Consider the following 17148-nt stretch of genomic DNA (forward strand, 5'->3'; position numbering starts at 1 on the left):
TGTAATATAAAAACATGTTATATGAACTGAAGACTGAATGGGAAAAATAGGGTTAAGTTCCCAAACATCACAAAGTTGTACATGTTGGAGGGTGCTCAAGGCAGAAGGTTGGGGCACGGGAGGAAGCTGGGGGTGCTGGATCCAGGGGGCATTCACCTTGGGCACCTCCCTACAAGCAGCTCTCCTCACCTACTGTTCCTGGCGTATGCGCAGCTAGGAGGATCCGTGTGCTGCCCCCATCCCTCTGCGAGCGCTGACTGTGGGGGCGGCACCTGTGGGCAAAGGCAGCATGCAGAGCTGCCTGGCCACGCCTCCACATCTGCCAGGAACGTCAGGCATGGGGACCCAACTGAGATGAGCGCCCTCTGGATCCAGCACCCGAAGCACCCTCCTGCGCCCAAACTCCCTCCCATGAGCGCGCACACACTATAAGAATAGTGCGTGCAACATAAAAATGGGGCAGTAAAGGAAAACTGCATTATGTCAAAATGCACTGTATACATGTGCATTATATAAGGGTTTACTGTACTGTGACCAGTTCCATTGATTTCTGAGGGATTGTTTGAGGAGCAGGGGCAGCTCTAGCATTTTTGCCATCCCAAACACAGCAGTCAGGCAGCCTTTGGCGGCTTGCCTGCAGGAGGTCCCCGGTCCTGTGGATTCGGCAGCTTGCCTGCAGGAGTTCCACTGGTCCCACGGCTTCGGTATACCTGCTGCTGAAGCCGTGGGACCGGCAGACCTCCCTCAGGCAAGCCGCCGAAGGCAGCCTGACTGCCACCCTCACAGGGACCGGCAGGGCGCCCTCCATGGCTTGCTGCCCCAGGCACGTGCTTGGAGTGCTGGTGCCTAGAGCCACCACTGTTGAGGAGTAAGATACTATAGAATGTGAGTCAGAGTATCACATTCTGGCCTTTAACCTTTCATAACCCACAGTGCTATTAGTTAATTGTTCAATTCAACAATGTGCTTGGTGCTGTTGAAAACAGAATCCTTGCTTCAGTGGTTTTATAATCTAAAGATTGTAGTCGTGGAATACCAGCATGTTGTAATTTTTTGAAAAATTATTAGGTAACAGCACTTCTTGTGTCAGTGGGTTAACACAGGTGGCATTGGTTGAAAAGTTGAACAAAGAGTAGGTCATCACCTTTTGTACTAACATTTTTATTTACTTTCAACTGTGCTGCTTCTTTACTCTTTGTATTTCTTTCAGCTTGGAAAAGAAAATAGACTACTCAGTTTGTTTGTAATTAATTTCTAGTTTCCATTCACTTGCCCAATGGTGTAAATACTGCAGGGAGACGTTGTGGAGTAGGAGGGAATATTTACATTGGAATTTTCAAACAAAAATAAATGCTGAAACTTATTGGTCTTAGATTTTTGTAAAAGCTAGGGTTTTACCCACCTTTACATTTTGTATGTCTACATTGCAAATAAAAACCTCTGCCAGCTGAGTTGGACTTCCAGGGGTTGGGCTCCAGACTGTCTCTTTGCAGTGTAAACTTCCTGGAGCTCTGGGACCTTTCCACCTAGAGCCCAGGCAGCAGCCCACAAACTTGAAGTCCACACTGTAATTTAAACAACCCCTTAGCCAGAGTCCTGCGAGCCTGAGTCAGCTGGCATAGGATGGACACAAGTGTCTAACTGCAGTGTAGACATAACCCGTTGGGCCATTTTTGATCTGACAATGTTTTTTTTAAAGTGGTGGTCAGAAAGCTAAATTAAAATAGGATTTCTTCACAAAAAAAAAATTCAGTTCTCTTTGTTTAAGATTAATAAGTCTTTGTACTGTGTTGCACAAAAAAGGAATGGTTAAAGTTCAGAAGGTTAATGTTCATGTACATCATGCAGGGTTGAAATATATAATAGCTTTGTTTTCATTTTGACCAAAAGTTGAATACTCAGAGTAATCCAGGAGATCTCTACTAGTTTTGTTATGGGAGAATTCTGTCTTTCATTTTTATTCATAACTTAAATGATGAATCACCAGTTCCCTTAAAGTTTTCAGATTTCTCAGGATTCTGATGTTAGTGAATTAAATTTTTCTTAAAGATACAGATGGTTTTTTAAATTCAGATCTGTCCTAAGTAAAAACAAAGCCATAAGGAATTTACTACTTCATTCATGACCTTCTACAGTCTTATTACAGTTACAAATGATGAGCAGGTGCACAGTAGATGAAAAGATGGCAAAAGCTTTTTTGTTTTCTTTTGCTGTGAATTTTGATGTGTGAATTGGCACTAATACCACAAGATAAATGAGGTGGAATCTGTGTTTTTTCCAGATTTTCTCCAGATATAAAGATCATCTAGCTCCATCTAGTGTTTGCAGAACTGAATATTTTAAATACATTTTAGCAAGATATGCAGGCAACCAAGCTCCTTAACAGCCCTGTTTATTTATCAAGGTTTTTATTAGAATTCTTGCATTCTCAGGTGCAAGTGCTACATTTCCCTGTCTTGCCCTCCTTTTTTATGGAGCCAAATAAATATTTGTGTGTAGTGCAATAGATATTTTACATATGACATATTCATGCAATTAGTCATGGACAGACCTAGATTGCAGCGAGACTAACATAGCTCTGGTTCAAATGATACTTCATATATTTGTCAGCCCCTCCTAGCAAGCGCCAGACAGACACTGTTGATTTGGTCAACTTAATGTACCCTCTCTACACACATGCACCTGATACATCATTTGAAAGATTATTATGTCTACTTTAATATGAGCTCTAATGTGGACCTGTCAAGTGGTGCTGTTAGCATAGAAACGGTGATAAACAATGAGACCACCAACACATTAAAATGACCACTTGGAAATATTTGCAGTTGTTTCAGTTAGTTTAATGAATCTATGTATTATTTCAAGATTTCTTTGTGAACTCAAAACATCAATCTAAAGGATAAAACAAAATCTAATAATACATTTAACACAGCTATGCACAATTTTTTTTTACTTCATCAATACTTGCAAAGGAAAATGAATATTTTTGTAAGTATGAATGAAAATTCGCAATCCATGGTGAAAAAGCAAATTATATTCTTGAACACAGTGACTGCCTACATTAAGAAAATTAATTTTCTTCACAAATGCGGTAAGGTTTTTTTCCTTTAAAAAAAATAGAGAGAGAGAGAGAGAGAGAGCGACCCTCAGGGCACACTGACAGAAGAAGAATGTGGCTTGAGGGAGAATTTAGTCAAAATAGACCATGGATCAAGAGAACTACGAGTGGAAAATGAACCTGGATCTCTTATACAGTGCTACAAAGCACAAGATTTCTGCATCAGCGGGCTGGCTTTCGCTTTTTTTTAAATGACTGTTTAGCTTATATGGGACTTGTGCACTTGGAACCAGTCCATGGTTAGGCCTGCTCTGCGCACAATTTTTGAACTGATTTTAACTATTTCGGCCAGGGAGTGAATTTATACTGATATAGTTGCAACATAAAACTCCCTATTGTGAATGCAGTACTGGGCATTCACAGTATTGTTTGTACTGATATATCGTATCCTCACTAAGGGATTGTGCTGCTTTAACTAGATTAATTTCTAAACCAATGTGTGTTGGCATGCCCTCTAAACGTGTGTTGGCATGCCCTCTGTGGAAATGTGGGTAAATGCAATGACCATGCCAGTTCTTAAATAAGTGGAGTTAATGTTGAATAATTCCAGTCCTTTGTATACAATATATGAGAGACACTTCCTCATTAAAATGTTTTGGGAGCCGTTAGAGCATCAGCAAAATGGAAGCACCAGTTAATCCATGAAGCCCATTGTACTGTCCTTTATAGCTCTCCTAAGCAGCCAAATCTACCATGATACCAATGGTAAGTTGCACCTGACAATGGCTAGACACGGTGGCCTTCAGAGATAACTGATATGAATAGTTTTTGTTTATTTATTTATACCTAAAATACTGTGTTTTGGTTTGTTTTTACTTTAAACCCATTAATTTTTGTATAGCTAGTATAAGCCTCCCTATCTGTTCTTATCACTGTTACCCTTGTCTTCCTTCCTCCATTTTCATCTGATGTCTCTTCTATCTAGGCCCACGTCCAGACTACAGCCTAAAATCGATGTGCTTAAAATCGATTTTATAAAGCAGGTTTTATAAAATCGATTTTGTGCATCCACACTAGAGGTACTTACATCGATGTTGAGCGTCCATTTTCCCTGGCGTCCATCTTTTGCTTGAGCGTTGCACTCTGGGTACCTATCCCACAGTTCCTGCACGGGTCCCTGCCCTTTGGAATTATGGGTTACTAGCCCAGTGCATGATGGGATCAAAGTCCCCGTCCTGGGTGGTTCTGGGTACAGCTTCACCCCCCCCCCTTCCTGTAAACGGCACACAGTCAGTTCGCGCTGGGTGGTTCGGGGAACGCGAGAGCAAACCGCGGCAAAGATGGTCTCCTTTCCCGGTTTGCTCTCGCGTTCCCCGAGCAAGCAGGTCTCCTTCCCTGCGGTTTGCTGGGTGGTCCGGGGAACGCGAGAACAAACCGCGGCGAAGCTGGTCTCCTTCCCTGCTTTGCTCTCGCGTTCCCCGAACCCCGAGCAAGCAGGTCTCCTTCCCTGCGGTTTGCAGGGGGGTTCGGGGAACGCGAGAGCAAACCGCGGCGAAGCTGGTCTCCTTTCCCGGTTTGCTCTCGCGTTCCCCGAACCCCGAGCAAGCAGGTCTCTTTCCCTGCTGTTTGCAGGGGGGTCCGGGGAACGCGAGAGCAAACCGCGGCGAAGCTGGTCTCCTTCCCCGGTTTGCTCTGCGTTCCCCGAACCCCGAGCAAGCAGGTCTCCTTCCCTGCGGTTTGCTGGGGGGTTCGGGGAACGCGAGAGCAAACCGCGGCGAAGCTGGTCTCCTTCCCCGGTTTGCTCTCGCGTTCCCCGAACCCCGAGCAAGCAGGTCTCCTTCCCTGCGGTTTGCAGGGGGGTTCGGGGAACGCGAGAGCAAACCGCGGCGAAGCTGGTCTCCTTCCCCGGTTTGCTCTCGCGTTCCCCGAACCCCGAGCAAGCAGGTCTCTTTCCCTGCTGTTTGCAGGGGGGTTCGGGGAACGCGAGAGCAAACCGCTGCGAAGCTGGTCTCCTTCCCCGGTTTGCTCTCGCGTTCCCCGAACAAGCAGGTCTCCTTCCCTGCGGTTTGCTGGGTGGTCCGGGGAACGCGAGAGCAAACCGCGGCGAAGCTGGTCTCCTTCCCCGGTTTGCTCTGCGTTCCCCGAACAAGCAGGTCTCCTTCCCTGCGGTTTGCTGGGTGGTTCGGGGAACGCGAGAGCAAACCGCGGCGAAGCTGGTCTCCTTTCCCGGTTTGCTCTCGCGTTCCCCGAACAAGCAGGTCTCCTTCCCTGCGGTTTGCTGGGTGGTCCGGGGAACGCGAGAGCAAACCACGCTGTGCAAGCAGGAAATGGAATTTCAAAGTTCCCGGGGCTTTTCCTGTTTACCTGGCCAGCAGAAGAGTATCTTTACCTGTGTAGAGCGGCCACTAGAGCACTGTGGGATACGTCCCGGAGGCCATTAACTTCGATGTCCGTCCACACTATCATAAAATCGATTTTAAGAAATCGATTTTGGGGTTACTCCTCTCGTTTAGATGGAGTTCCAAAATCGATTTTAGGGACCCTTAAAATCGATTTTATGCACTCTGTAGTGTGGACGGTTACAGCTTTAAATCGATTTAGAGCTCTTAAAATCGATTTAAAGCTCTAGTCTGGACCTGCCCTAGGTGATGCATCAGGTCTTCATTTAGATTGTGAGTTATTTGGGACAGTGTTTGTCTTCAGTATGTGCTTGTACAGTGTCTGGCTGGGACTCTGGGCGCTACTGTAAAGACAGAGGGTAATCTCACAGTGCCAGTCATACCACATTGGTGTCCTGATGACAACAGGATGTCATGAATGTGGCAGTTTTATGATGCTGAAAATAGTAATAACTATGCAAAGCATTTGTTTGCTTTTCAGAGTTAGAGATCTGTCTTCAAATGGCAAATTTAAACCAAGATCAGAGCTACCTGCAAAATGTATTTTATTTTTTAATTTAAGATTCACACTTTACGCCTAGTCTTCTGCATACCAGCCTTCCTGTTTGGTGCTGGTTTGCAGGTAACTTGTGTGCTCTGTATGGTTCTTGTGGTCTCTTTGCTCTATTCATATGAGTGAGCAGGGTATTGAAAGGAACAGTATAATCCCAGAGACTGATTCTTGTACCTCTGTATAAACAGGATCCTCTCAAAAAGAGATATATACATATTCCTGGTGCACTTGGCCTCTAGACAATAATGTGGGTCAAATAATTTACAGATTTGTCTCTTTTATAGCTTTTTTCCCCTTGAGGCAAAGATATCATGGTTAAGATTTTTAATAATGTGTGCATGAAGTTAGGTTCAGGATCCATATTTTGGCACCTAAATAAGTGATCTGATATTTCAAAGGTTTTGAGCACTCAGCAGCTCTTATGAAGTCTGACTTTTAAAAAACCTCAGTCTGTAAATGTTGAAGGAACTGGCACTTCTTGGATTCAGCTCAGATTTCCAAGACATTTCCCCACATACGCATAGGTTTTCATATTAACTAAACTAAGACCAGTTCAGCAATCTTTGCTTCAAAATTTAGATCTTTAGAAAGGTGTCTCTGTTTCTGCCTAGAGCAGATAAACTCTTTAATTTTATCCAGTGTTTTATTTCACTTAATGCCAATAATACATTTGGTCATCTTGAATGGAAAAGAACAGTTTCTAACTGGACTGTCCAATTCCAACTCTCATTATTCCTTGGCAGGTTTGTCACTTGATGAGCATGTTGTTATGACTCAGCCAGCGCTATGGCCTTACTGGTAACCAAAATCACTGTGGTCTCCTTCCCACATAGGAGATTTCCAAAACTGCAACCAGAAACATAAAAACACATCCAGGCATAATTACTAGAGCTTCTTTCTGCAATTTTTAACTTTTGGATATAAGCTTCTTTGTAATGAACCTCTGAATTTTGTGATTTATTGATAATAATTTTGAGAGATTCTCTTACTCTTTTTTAGAGACTCGGGAATGAAGTAGCTCCCAGGGATTCTCATGATACCACAGTGAGCTCTGAACGGCTGGATGGCAGTGGTGCAGGTACAGTTGTTTTTGAGTTTCCTTGCATACAGCATTTCCTGTAATGCCAATAAATTGAACACTCTCAGCCTGAAATCACGCTTCCAGCTGCATGTTGTGTGCCTACTATTTTATAAGCAACTCATGGACCCCAGGTTGAGAAACCCTGATCTAACTGAGTTGACGTACCCCCTGGAAGACTGCTATGTACCTGTGGTTGAGAACCATTGATTTATAGTGCTCACAAGAAAGTGCTGGATTTATAGTCACACAAGCAAAGTGCTTAATCCACTGAGCAGAACCATCACAGGCAGCAGCAGTTCGGTTCCCCACGCTGCTCTGCCACCATGCCTGAAACATGCCTGGCCACCATGGTAGAGGAGGATAATTCAGTCTCCACACCTGTACAGTTCTTAGACTTTCTGCTGAGACTGTTAAAATGGGTGCCAGCTGGTGCCAGTTTTGATAGTGTTTTAGGTGATGTGAAGACTCTGCTAGGAACTGAACTGAAACCAATATTGAAGAAGTCTCTGCTTATGCTAAAGAATACAGTTCTAATTATTGGACAATGATTCTGGGAATTTCAGTGTATAAAATATAGTATTGCCAAAGTGTGTGAAAAGAATTCACAAACCATGTTCAAAAAAACATTGGCTGACCAGTCATGTCAGAAACCAGTTTATGGTTTCCAAACCATTCCTAAATGTGGTTTAGAAGCTAGTGTAGAGAGAGATTGTATGAGAGAGCCCCATGAAACAATGCTTTTAAATCATCCTGGCATCACAGTCTAATATCTTTTGGAGGAGGAACCTTTTTTGCTATCTGTGTTCCAGTAAGATAGACAGATCTGAGGTTAGAGGACCATGGAAAGTGGGCACACTAAGAGCTAATGAGTGGTTAATCTCCATTTTTCCTTGCTGCTCACTCCTGTAAATGACACATTTCCCCCGCCCCAACCCCAGTGCAGTGTGTACACAGCAGCCCCTCCTGCCTCGGTCAGTTCTCCTTTCACCACTGTAAGGAACTCCCTCCGGCTGCTCTTGTTGCAGTTATAGTTTGTCATTGTTTTGCTTAATTTATATCAACTTACTGTGTTCTAATAATATTAACAGGCCTGAGGTTAGAAAGGCAAGTAATGGAGTTAAAGGGAAATTGTTGGATGTTACTGAGAAAACAGAAGACCCTGTATGATTCAGAGACAGAATATTTTCCTCTCTTAGTTCATGTAAGAAACTGCTGTCTGAGTGTTAGCCAGTCTCTCCCTTTCTCACACACATGCATACAAGTGTGGGGATAAAAGTGTGGAAAGCCTTCTGCTGTTTTGCTTACAGTGCAAAGATTTATTGCACACGCATGCACCGCAGTCCTTTTGGTTAGCCCACAACTCAAATCCAACAGAGCTGAAAAACAACTACGTAAGCTGGAAAAACATTTTGGGAGATTGGCCTGCAACTGACTATATCAACATTCTTTCTCCCCACACACTGCACTTAGAATTCCTGTGCTCAGCACTACTGTAACAAGTAGGTTTTCTGACCTGGAATAGCAGTTAGCTGGGCCAAGTCAGCATCTGTGGGCACATGTTTTGCCTTGTCAGAAAGCCAAGGCAGCCTAAATTTAGGTGAAACAAGAATTATGTGCAACCCTAGCACACAAATTGTAAATCACTAAAAGTGAAGAATGCTGTCACCCAATACGCATTAAAATCCAAAGACTGATTGCACAACCATGTGCATATAAGCCTCCTGGAGTCCTCCCACGGTTTGCAGGAAGGAAGGAGATTAGGGCAGGCAATTTGTTTATTTGCAAACTAGTGTCCAGCAAGCTTTATACCAGCTTGTACAGCTGGCTCTAGCTGTATTTGATTTAAGTCCTGAGAAGCAAGTGAGATTTGTGAGCAAATGCATTCAGTCTTTGCTTGGTATAAATAATGTACTGGTAAGCTTGCTAATAAATGTGTAACAGTGTATTCTATGTGCAGAGTTACTAAATAAATTAAAGAGTTGTATAAATAGGGTTGCCATTGCTAATAGATTTCAAATCTGATCTGAAAGGGCTAAAAACAAAAAAACAAAAACATGCACATATACTCACCATCAGTTCAGGATTTCTTTTCTGTGTCCTGGATTCCACTGTTAGTCTTTGGCAGAAAAAAACACCTGGCTGTGATTTTCAGCTTTGGCCCCTAGAAGCACTGTTCTCAATGATGCTGGACAGCCAGAGACTTCCTGTTCTGCTGCTCCTCTTCTGTTGTGCAATGATCCCCTGCTGAAATCCCATCTCTGCATGTCAGTGCAAGAAAGAGTCACAGAAAGAGATGGTAGCCTCAGTCCCCACCCACCCCCCACTGGCCCATGGCTTTATTCCACCCTTAGAGCAAGAGAGAAAGGGGAAAGAGACAGAGACATCCAAGGGAGCAAAAGAAAGGGACCACAGGAGTGGGCAAGATACCTGGGGAAAGGGGAAGATTTGATAGCTGCCAGAGAGGAATGGGGGATACCAAAGGGAAGGACTGGAAGAAGAAAACCTTTGGATTAGAAAGTGTGAGAAACTATCCCATGAAATTGGAGCTGGGAAGCAGCAACCCATATTACCAGCTCCTGCCAACAATGGAGGAACAGTGGGGCGAGCTAGCCACCTCCTCAGTACCCCAAGAGGGTGGTGACAGCCAGGCCTGTTCATGAATGAGTTGTACAGCCTGACAAACACATTGTTGGCTGCTCATTGAACCACTACTGAACTCTAGATCTTGAGAGTTCTCCCATCACTGCCTTTCTACTGTGTGTGCATTTCTACCAATGGTGGGCTTTGCCCTGTGGGCGTACCTCCACAGCGTGCTTTCTCCTTTATTTGTTGTTGTTGTTATTGTTGTTACTATTATTATTTTAGTGCCTAAACTCCACCAGACCCTCCCAGAGAATCGTTTTGCCTCGACTAAAGGTGACTCTGTTATGGCGTCCTTGGAAAAAAATCCAAAAACTGAACCAAAGGCTGAAGCTGGTGCAAGGGCTAGATGTTCTTCCAATACGCCCACAAGTCCAAAACCCCCAGTACAGTCGAAGCCCAGCCCAACAGGACGTCCCACAGTTCCACAGAAGCCACGCTCTGCCTCTCGCAATGGTGAGGAGCTGTTCTGGCTGGTTGGTCCCATTGGAAGAAAATGTGTGAACAGGGTTTATGTATGAAATATAAAGGAAATGCTAATAACTAAATCCTAGAGAGAAATTGGACACAAAGAGAGAGATTTTTCTGTCATTTGCTCTTGAATTGCTCTCCCCACCACCACCATCACCATCCTAATTTTTTTTTTTTAATGACCAGAACTGTGATTTGTAGTGGTAAGTTCTGAGAAGAAATAATAGAAATAATGACAGATTACAGAAAGTCACAGAGCTATTTTATGCTAGATATTATTTTATTATAAAAATATCTAGAGACCCTACTTGGGGATGGAAGCCCCATTGTGTTAGGTGCTGACTAAACCAATTACCTTTGTATTTTCGCTAAACTCAAAACCCCTGATTCTAAATACCAAAATGTTTAATTATTTGATCTTTTGTAGGCTTTTCTCAGCCCTTTCAGCAATTAGCCATCACACCATATAATATACATAAACCTCTTCTGTACTTAGATTCTTCATTTTTGTCTTTGGATTGTTTTCCTAACTGTTACGAAGCCGTATGCCCCATCTCTTTTTCCTTTCTTGTCCTGTATTGACTGGAGGAATTATTATTTTCACTCCAAATCCATTGGTTTGGTCTTTTATAATCATGAAGAGTTGCTCCTTGAGCCACTGCTAACGTCTGCTCTCTACTAACCTCCTTTTCAGGTATTATCTTGAGACTATAAATGGAGATAAAGTTTAATGATTCAGCAAGTCTCCTACACATTTACCTGCCAATCCACTAGCATGCAATTGCCCAAAAAGTTATGGACATTGAGAGTGAAAAGAATTAAACTGTGGAAACTCTGACTCGCCTAGCAAATATGACAAACACTCTTTTTACTAATGGCTAAAAAGCATGTTTGTAACCACCCCTAGTGCCTTTTGAATCTAACCACCCCTAGTGCCTTTTGAATGTTTGTAACCACCCCTAGTGCCTTTTGAATCTTTAGGCTCTTCCCATGCTCACATTGGTACCTGCTGGCCCTAGAGAAGAACCATTTTCAGAGAGAAATTGCAGCCTCTTCCTTGCACTTGATTGTGTACTCTGTCCATTACCTGCATAGTCCTGTCCCTGCCTCACCAGTGGTTAGAACTTACTTTCTCTCTCTCTCTCTCTCTCTCTCTCTCTCACAGATACCATATCACCATCCAGCCTTTAGGTTGTCTTAATATATTTGTATTGGTTATTTTATTGTCAGACATAACATAAGATATGCCTTCAAGTAAATACCACTAGATGTGTACAACAGGAAGGCATCACTTGTTTAGCCTTCTACTTATGTTTAAAGTAGAGTTTAAGATATCTGAAAAGCCTGCAAAGGAGGAAGGTCTGAACCTGCCTGCAGCTCCAAAGCTGTCTGTTCCTCCCAGCTCATGTTTCCTACAAAAGATGCATGTCCCAGGCTGTGCCCTGAAGGGGAGGCAGATATTCCCCATCATTGCTACTGCTGTTTCAGATCTTCTAGTGGTAGCAGAAATGTGAGAGTTAATATACAGCAGGCTCCAGCAATTCCTGGCACTTTTACCACCCCGTTGTGGTAATGCAATAACCAGATCCCTGTTTACACTTGTGCTCGACCATTGCTGCCACTGGTGAGGCTGGGTCAATTTTTGCCTAGAAATGTTAGTGTAGAGAAGGCCCTGGGATACCTACAGCCCACGAGCTTTGTCAGTTCAAATGTTAAGTAGCCTTTGGAGGATTATCTCATTCCATAGTCTAGACCAAAATTGCAGTTTCCTTTGTGATGGCCACTCATTGTAAGACAAACCCCCATTCTTTTCCAATACTTGTTTCAGTGAACTCATGCTCTAAACATACACATAATATCTATCAGTCAATGTTTCCTAAGAACTTACTTCTCCGACCTCCACCAGTGCACCATTTCCTTCATTAGGTGTTTTTCATAAGCATACTGACTCTAAACAGTGCCATTATATAGTACTTCACTGCCATGCAAATGAAAGGTACCCGCTTTGCAGGCAACCTAGTTCATGACAGAGACATTGTATCTGTACGGAGTCTACATACAAAGCATCACTGTCGTATTTATATGGCATGTATAATGCACATCAGACCACTGAGAGAGTGTCTGTCAGTTATCCAATTGTTTAAAAAAATTAAAAATATCTGGAGATTTCTTCAAAGTTCAAAAGAGAAATTTTTTTTTTTTTTTTTTTAGAAAAAGAGATGTATTGAAGAAGCTATAGAATTCCCTTCAAAGCCATAGAGTTATGAAAGTTCAGTTTGCTTTTATTTTTATAATTTAAACTTGATTAGTTTGTCACATTGTCAGGATGATTAAAAATATCTGTGTGACAAAACAATTTTTAAAGAAATTGCTGAATAATATTCTTTAACTTTTCTTTATTAATTGCATCATTCTCTTCTATCCCTACAATAAAATTAGGTTGGTCTTTTCAGATTTTATTTGTGCTTCAATAATAAATCAACACATTAGGAGCTGAAATTCAGGTCTACAAGATAATCAACAGCTGTAGCAATTAACTACTGTATATTAGTGGATGTTTTCACTAATTTATACATCTTGATTAAACTTGCTTGCTAGTAAAATTCTTCCAGAAGGGTTGAGTACCATCAAGGATTCTCTCTTAACCTTGTAAGATGGTCCCTTCTGGCCTTAGAATCTATGAGTCTAAGACTTCCTGTTTGCCCCAAATTCTAGCATAGCTAAAACACTGAATACATCCTGCATGTTGTTAGTTGTGTATTGTTTTTTTTAAATAGTTCATTAAAATTGTCTGCTAGGTGAATGGTGTTCTTGAAAGCTGTCTAGTAAGAAATATAATGCATCTGCTTGTGTGTGTGGTATTTCCACAGAGGACATCCCAGAGTCTCCATCAGGCCCTTGTTCCCCTAAAGTTGCTCTGCTTCCACCTGTGCTAAAGAAAGTTCCTTCTGAGAAAGAAAAAGATGGTCAAAGCAGCCCCCAGCCCGCTATCAGATCATTTTCTCAAGAAGGTAAGATTGTTGATATCGTCACTGTCCCAATATCCTTTGCGTGGCCTGACTCGGTTAATGAGTACCTCTTCAAAATAAACTAAACATGATTTCCTGGTTTCTTTGCTTTGTACTTTGGGATAGGAAACAGGAAAATGGTGTCTGGTAACTCGTGGGTCAGTATTTTTCCTCCTGTCCTATTTCACACAGTTTGATCAAAAGAGGAGAAATAAATCCAATTTCAATATTAATATAATATAATGTAGCCATTTTACAGTGAAACCACAACAATAGAAACATGAAGTAAGTGACAGTTGTGTCATCTACATTATATCTTAGTCAGTTAAAATCAGGCTGGGGATGTGTATTGCTCACAAATAGGTAAATGTGACTACCTTGGTGAGCTGGTTGAAGTGGTTAAATTTCTTTTTCTAGTCTGCTTGGTGGCTCTGCCTCCCCGCTGGGATCATTGCACTCTGTTGAGTTCATGTCAAACACATGCTCAGTATGTCAGGGTGCTTGAGCAAGAACTCTGAACATTTAGAGTTTCTAGGGGATTCCGTAAACCACTTTCTTCTCTTTGCCTCACTTTTTGGATTCTAGCTGTTGCTGCTATGCTGTGCTGCGTGTGTCACACTGAATTGGCTTCATCTTAGAGGAACTGGGAGTAGGGAGACAAGGAAGTTACAGAGTATGTCTGCACTGCAATGTAATCCCAGGGTCAGTGTTCGAGACTGTGTTAGAGAACTGATCCGTGTTAGAGAACCCTGGGCTTGAGTACGTTATATTTTAACCCTGTATTAAGTCTTTTCTAACCTGTGCTCGAACTTAGGGCTTTGGTGTCCACACTGCAGTGCGCGGATCTGAGTCAAAGTAACCATACCCCACACACACACCCCTGAAATGTGGCTGTTCTAGGCCATGGACCATGGCGTACTGTGGGAAAACTTTACAGCCAGTCCTGCACGTTCACTTTGCAAAAGGCTTGGTCAGTTTGCTCTCTATTCGAAGCCCAGACAGCTCTCTGATAGTGTGCTTGCAAATCGGTGATCAGAAGAGAATGGGTTAACATTGACCTGAGCTGCTGCTGTTTGCAAAAGGGGATTGGCTGCCATTTTCAGCAGAGTAGATTGCATATTGTTGAGACAGGACTAAGGAAGTTTTCCCAGGGAATTGTGTCATACTTCTGGCTGACTTACAGGACTCTAAACAAGAGGGGCTGTGTATACACTGCAAAGTGATAGGGCTCAGACCCTCAGTCCTGGCTTAATTTGAGCTTGGACTCTTCAGCCCCGCAGGTTACTGGGACCCTGGGTCTGAGATCTGAGTTAGTCCAGTTGCAGTGTAGATGCAAGGGCTGTTGAATTTGAGCTGCACTCAAGCACAGGCTTACATCTCAGTGTAGACATATCCATAGAAATCCAGCTCAGCACAGTAAATTCCATGTAACTCTCATTATTGTGGAGATCACCAGCTAATACAAACCAGGGTCTTTGAAACAGTGCAGAAGTCAGACCTGTAAATCAGATAAAAGGGCCAGAGCAGTGTAACAGGGATCAAGAGTTCATAGACTCATAGACTTTAGGGTCAGAAGGGACTAATATGATCATCTAGTCTGACCTCCTGCACAAAGCAGGCCACAGAACCCTACCCATCCACTTCTATAACAAACCCCTAACCTATGTCCGAGTTATTGAAGTCTTCAAATTGTGGTTTGAAGACCTCAAGCTGCAGAGAATCCACCAGCAAGTGACCCATGCCCCATGCTGCAGAGGAAGGCGAAAAAACTCCAGGGCTTCTGCCAATCTGCCCTGGAGGAAAATTCCTTCCCGACCCCAAATATGGCGATCAGCTAAACCCTGAGCATGTGGGCAAGACTCACCAGCCAGCACTCAGAAAAGAATTATCTGCAGTAACTCAGATCCCATCCCATCACAGACCACTGGGCATACTTATCTGCTGATAATCAAAGATCAATTGCCAAAATTAAGCTATCCCATCATACCATCCCTTCCATAAACTTATCAAGCTTAGTCTTAAAGCCAGATATGTCTTTTGCCCCCACTACTCCCCTTGGAAGGCTGTTCCAGAACTTTACTCCTCTAATGGTTAGAAACCTTTGTCTAATTTCAAGTCTAAACTTCCTAGTGTCCAGTTTATACCCATTTGTTCTTGTGTCTACATTGGTACTAAGCTTAAATAATTCCTCTCCCTCCCTAATATTAATCCCTCTGATATATTTATAAAGAGCAAGCATATCCCCCCTCAGCCTTCTTTTGGCTAGGCTAAACAAGGCAAGCTCTTTGAGTCTCCTTTCTTAAGGCAGGTTTTCCATTCCTCGGATCATCCTAGTAGCCCGTCTCTGAACCTGTTCCAGTTTGAATTCATCCTTCTTAAACATGGGAGACCAGAACTGCACACGGTATTCCAGATGAGGTCTCACCAGTGCCTTATATAACGGTACTAACACCTCCTTATCTTTGCTGGAAATACCTCGCCTGATGCATCCTAAAACTGCATTAGCTTTTTTAATGACCATATCACATTGGCGGCTCATAGTCATCCTGTGATCAACCAATACTCCAAAGTCCTTCTCCTCCTCTGTTGCTTCCAACTGATGTGTCCCTAATGTATATCTAAAATTCTTATTATTAATCCCTAAGTGCATGGCCTTGCACTTTTCACTATTAAATTTCATCCTATTACTATGACTCCAGTTTACAAGGTCATCCAGATCTTCCTGTATGATATCCCGGTCCTTCTCTGTGTTAGCAATACCCCCCAGCTTTGTGTCATCCGCAAACTTTATTAGCACATTCCCGCTTTTTGTGCCAAGGTCAGTAATAAAAAGGTTAAATAAGATTGGTCCCAAAACTGATCCTTGAGGAACTCCACTAGTAACCTCCTTCCAGCCTGACAGTTCACCCTTCAGTACGACCGTTGAAGTCTTCCCTTTAACCAGTTCCTTATCCACTTTTCAATTTTCATATTGATCCCCATCTTTTCCAATTTAACTAATAGTTCCCCATGTGGAACCGTATCAAATGCCTTACTGAAATCGAGGTAAATTAGGTCTACTGCATTTCCTTTGTCTAAATAATCTGTCACCTTCTCAAAGAAGGAGATCAGGTTGGTTTGGCACGATCTACGTTTAGTAAAACCATGTTGTAACTTGTCCCAATTACCATTGACCTCAATGTCCTTAACTACTTTCTCCTTCAAAATTTTTTCCAAGACCTTACATACTACAGATGTCAAACTAACAGGCCTATAGTTACTCAGATCACTTTTTTTCCCTTTCTTAAAGATAGGAACTATGTTAGCAATTCTCCAGTCGTATAGTACAACCCTTGAGTTTATCGATTCATTAAAAATTCTTGCTAACGGGCTTGCAATTTCATGCGCCAGTTCCTTTAATATTCTTGGATGAAGATTATCCGGGCCCTCCGTTTTTGTCCCATTAAGCTGTTCAAGTTTGGCTTCTACCTCAGATGTGGTAATATCCACCTCTATATCCTCATTCCCGTTTGTCATCCTTCCATTATCCCTAAGCTCCTCATTAGTCTTATTAAAGGCTGAGGCAAAGTACTTATTTAGATATTGGGCCATGCCTAGGTTATCCTTAACCTCCATTCCATCCTCAGTGTTTAGCGGTCCCACTTCTTCTTTCTTTGTTTTCTTCTTATTTATATGGCTATAGAACCTTTTACTATTGGTTTTAATTCCCTTTGCAAGGTCCAACTCTACATGGCTTTTAGTCTTTCTCACTTTATCCCTACATGTTCTGACCTCACTAAGATAGCTTTCCTTGCTAATCCCACCCTTCTTCCACTCCTTGTAGGCTTTCTGCTTTTTCTTAATCACCTCTCTGAGATGCTTGCTCATCCAGCTTGGTCTACAACTCCTGTCTATGGTTTTTTTCCCCTTTCTTGGGATGCAGGCTTCTGATAGTTTCT

At 42.6% G+C, this 17148-nt stretch overlaps 2 protein-coding genes across 6 annotated transcripts in view; one reads left to right on the top strand and one right to left on the bottom strand.

Moving 5' to 3' along the window:
* Nucleotides 1–17148, top strand: part of CARMIL1 (capping protein regulator and myosin 1 linker 1) — a 280248-nt gene that overhangs the window by 254448 nt on the left and 8652 nt on the right. For all 5 annotated transcript variants that reach the window (XM_050941772.1, XM_050941775.1, XM_050941773.1 and 2 more), the window contains 3 exons: nt 7010–7088; nt 9957–10187; nt 13073–13213. In XM_050941772.1, the coding sequence (XP_050797729.1) occupies nt 7010–7088; nt 9957–10187; nt 13073–13213 (451 nt within the window). The remainder of the gene's footprint in view (nt 1–7009; nt 7089–9956; nt 10188–13072; nt 13214–17148) is intronic.
* Nucleotides 1–17148, bottom strand: part of LOC127045612 (uncharacterized) — a 251489-nt gene that overhangs the window by 212865 nt on the left and 21476 nt on the right. The gene's annotated exons all lie outside the window — the stretch shown is intronic.

The sequence above is a fragment of the Gopherus flavomarginatus genome, chromosome 2 (assembly GCF_025201925.1).
Source record: "Gopherus flavomarginatus isolate rGopFla2 chromosome 2, rGopFla2.mat.asm, whole genome shotgun sequence".
NCBI classification, from domain to species: Eukaryota; Metazoa; Chordata; order Testudines; family Testudinidae; genus Gopherus; species Gopherus flavomarginatus.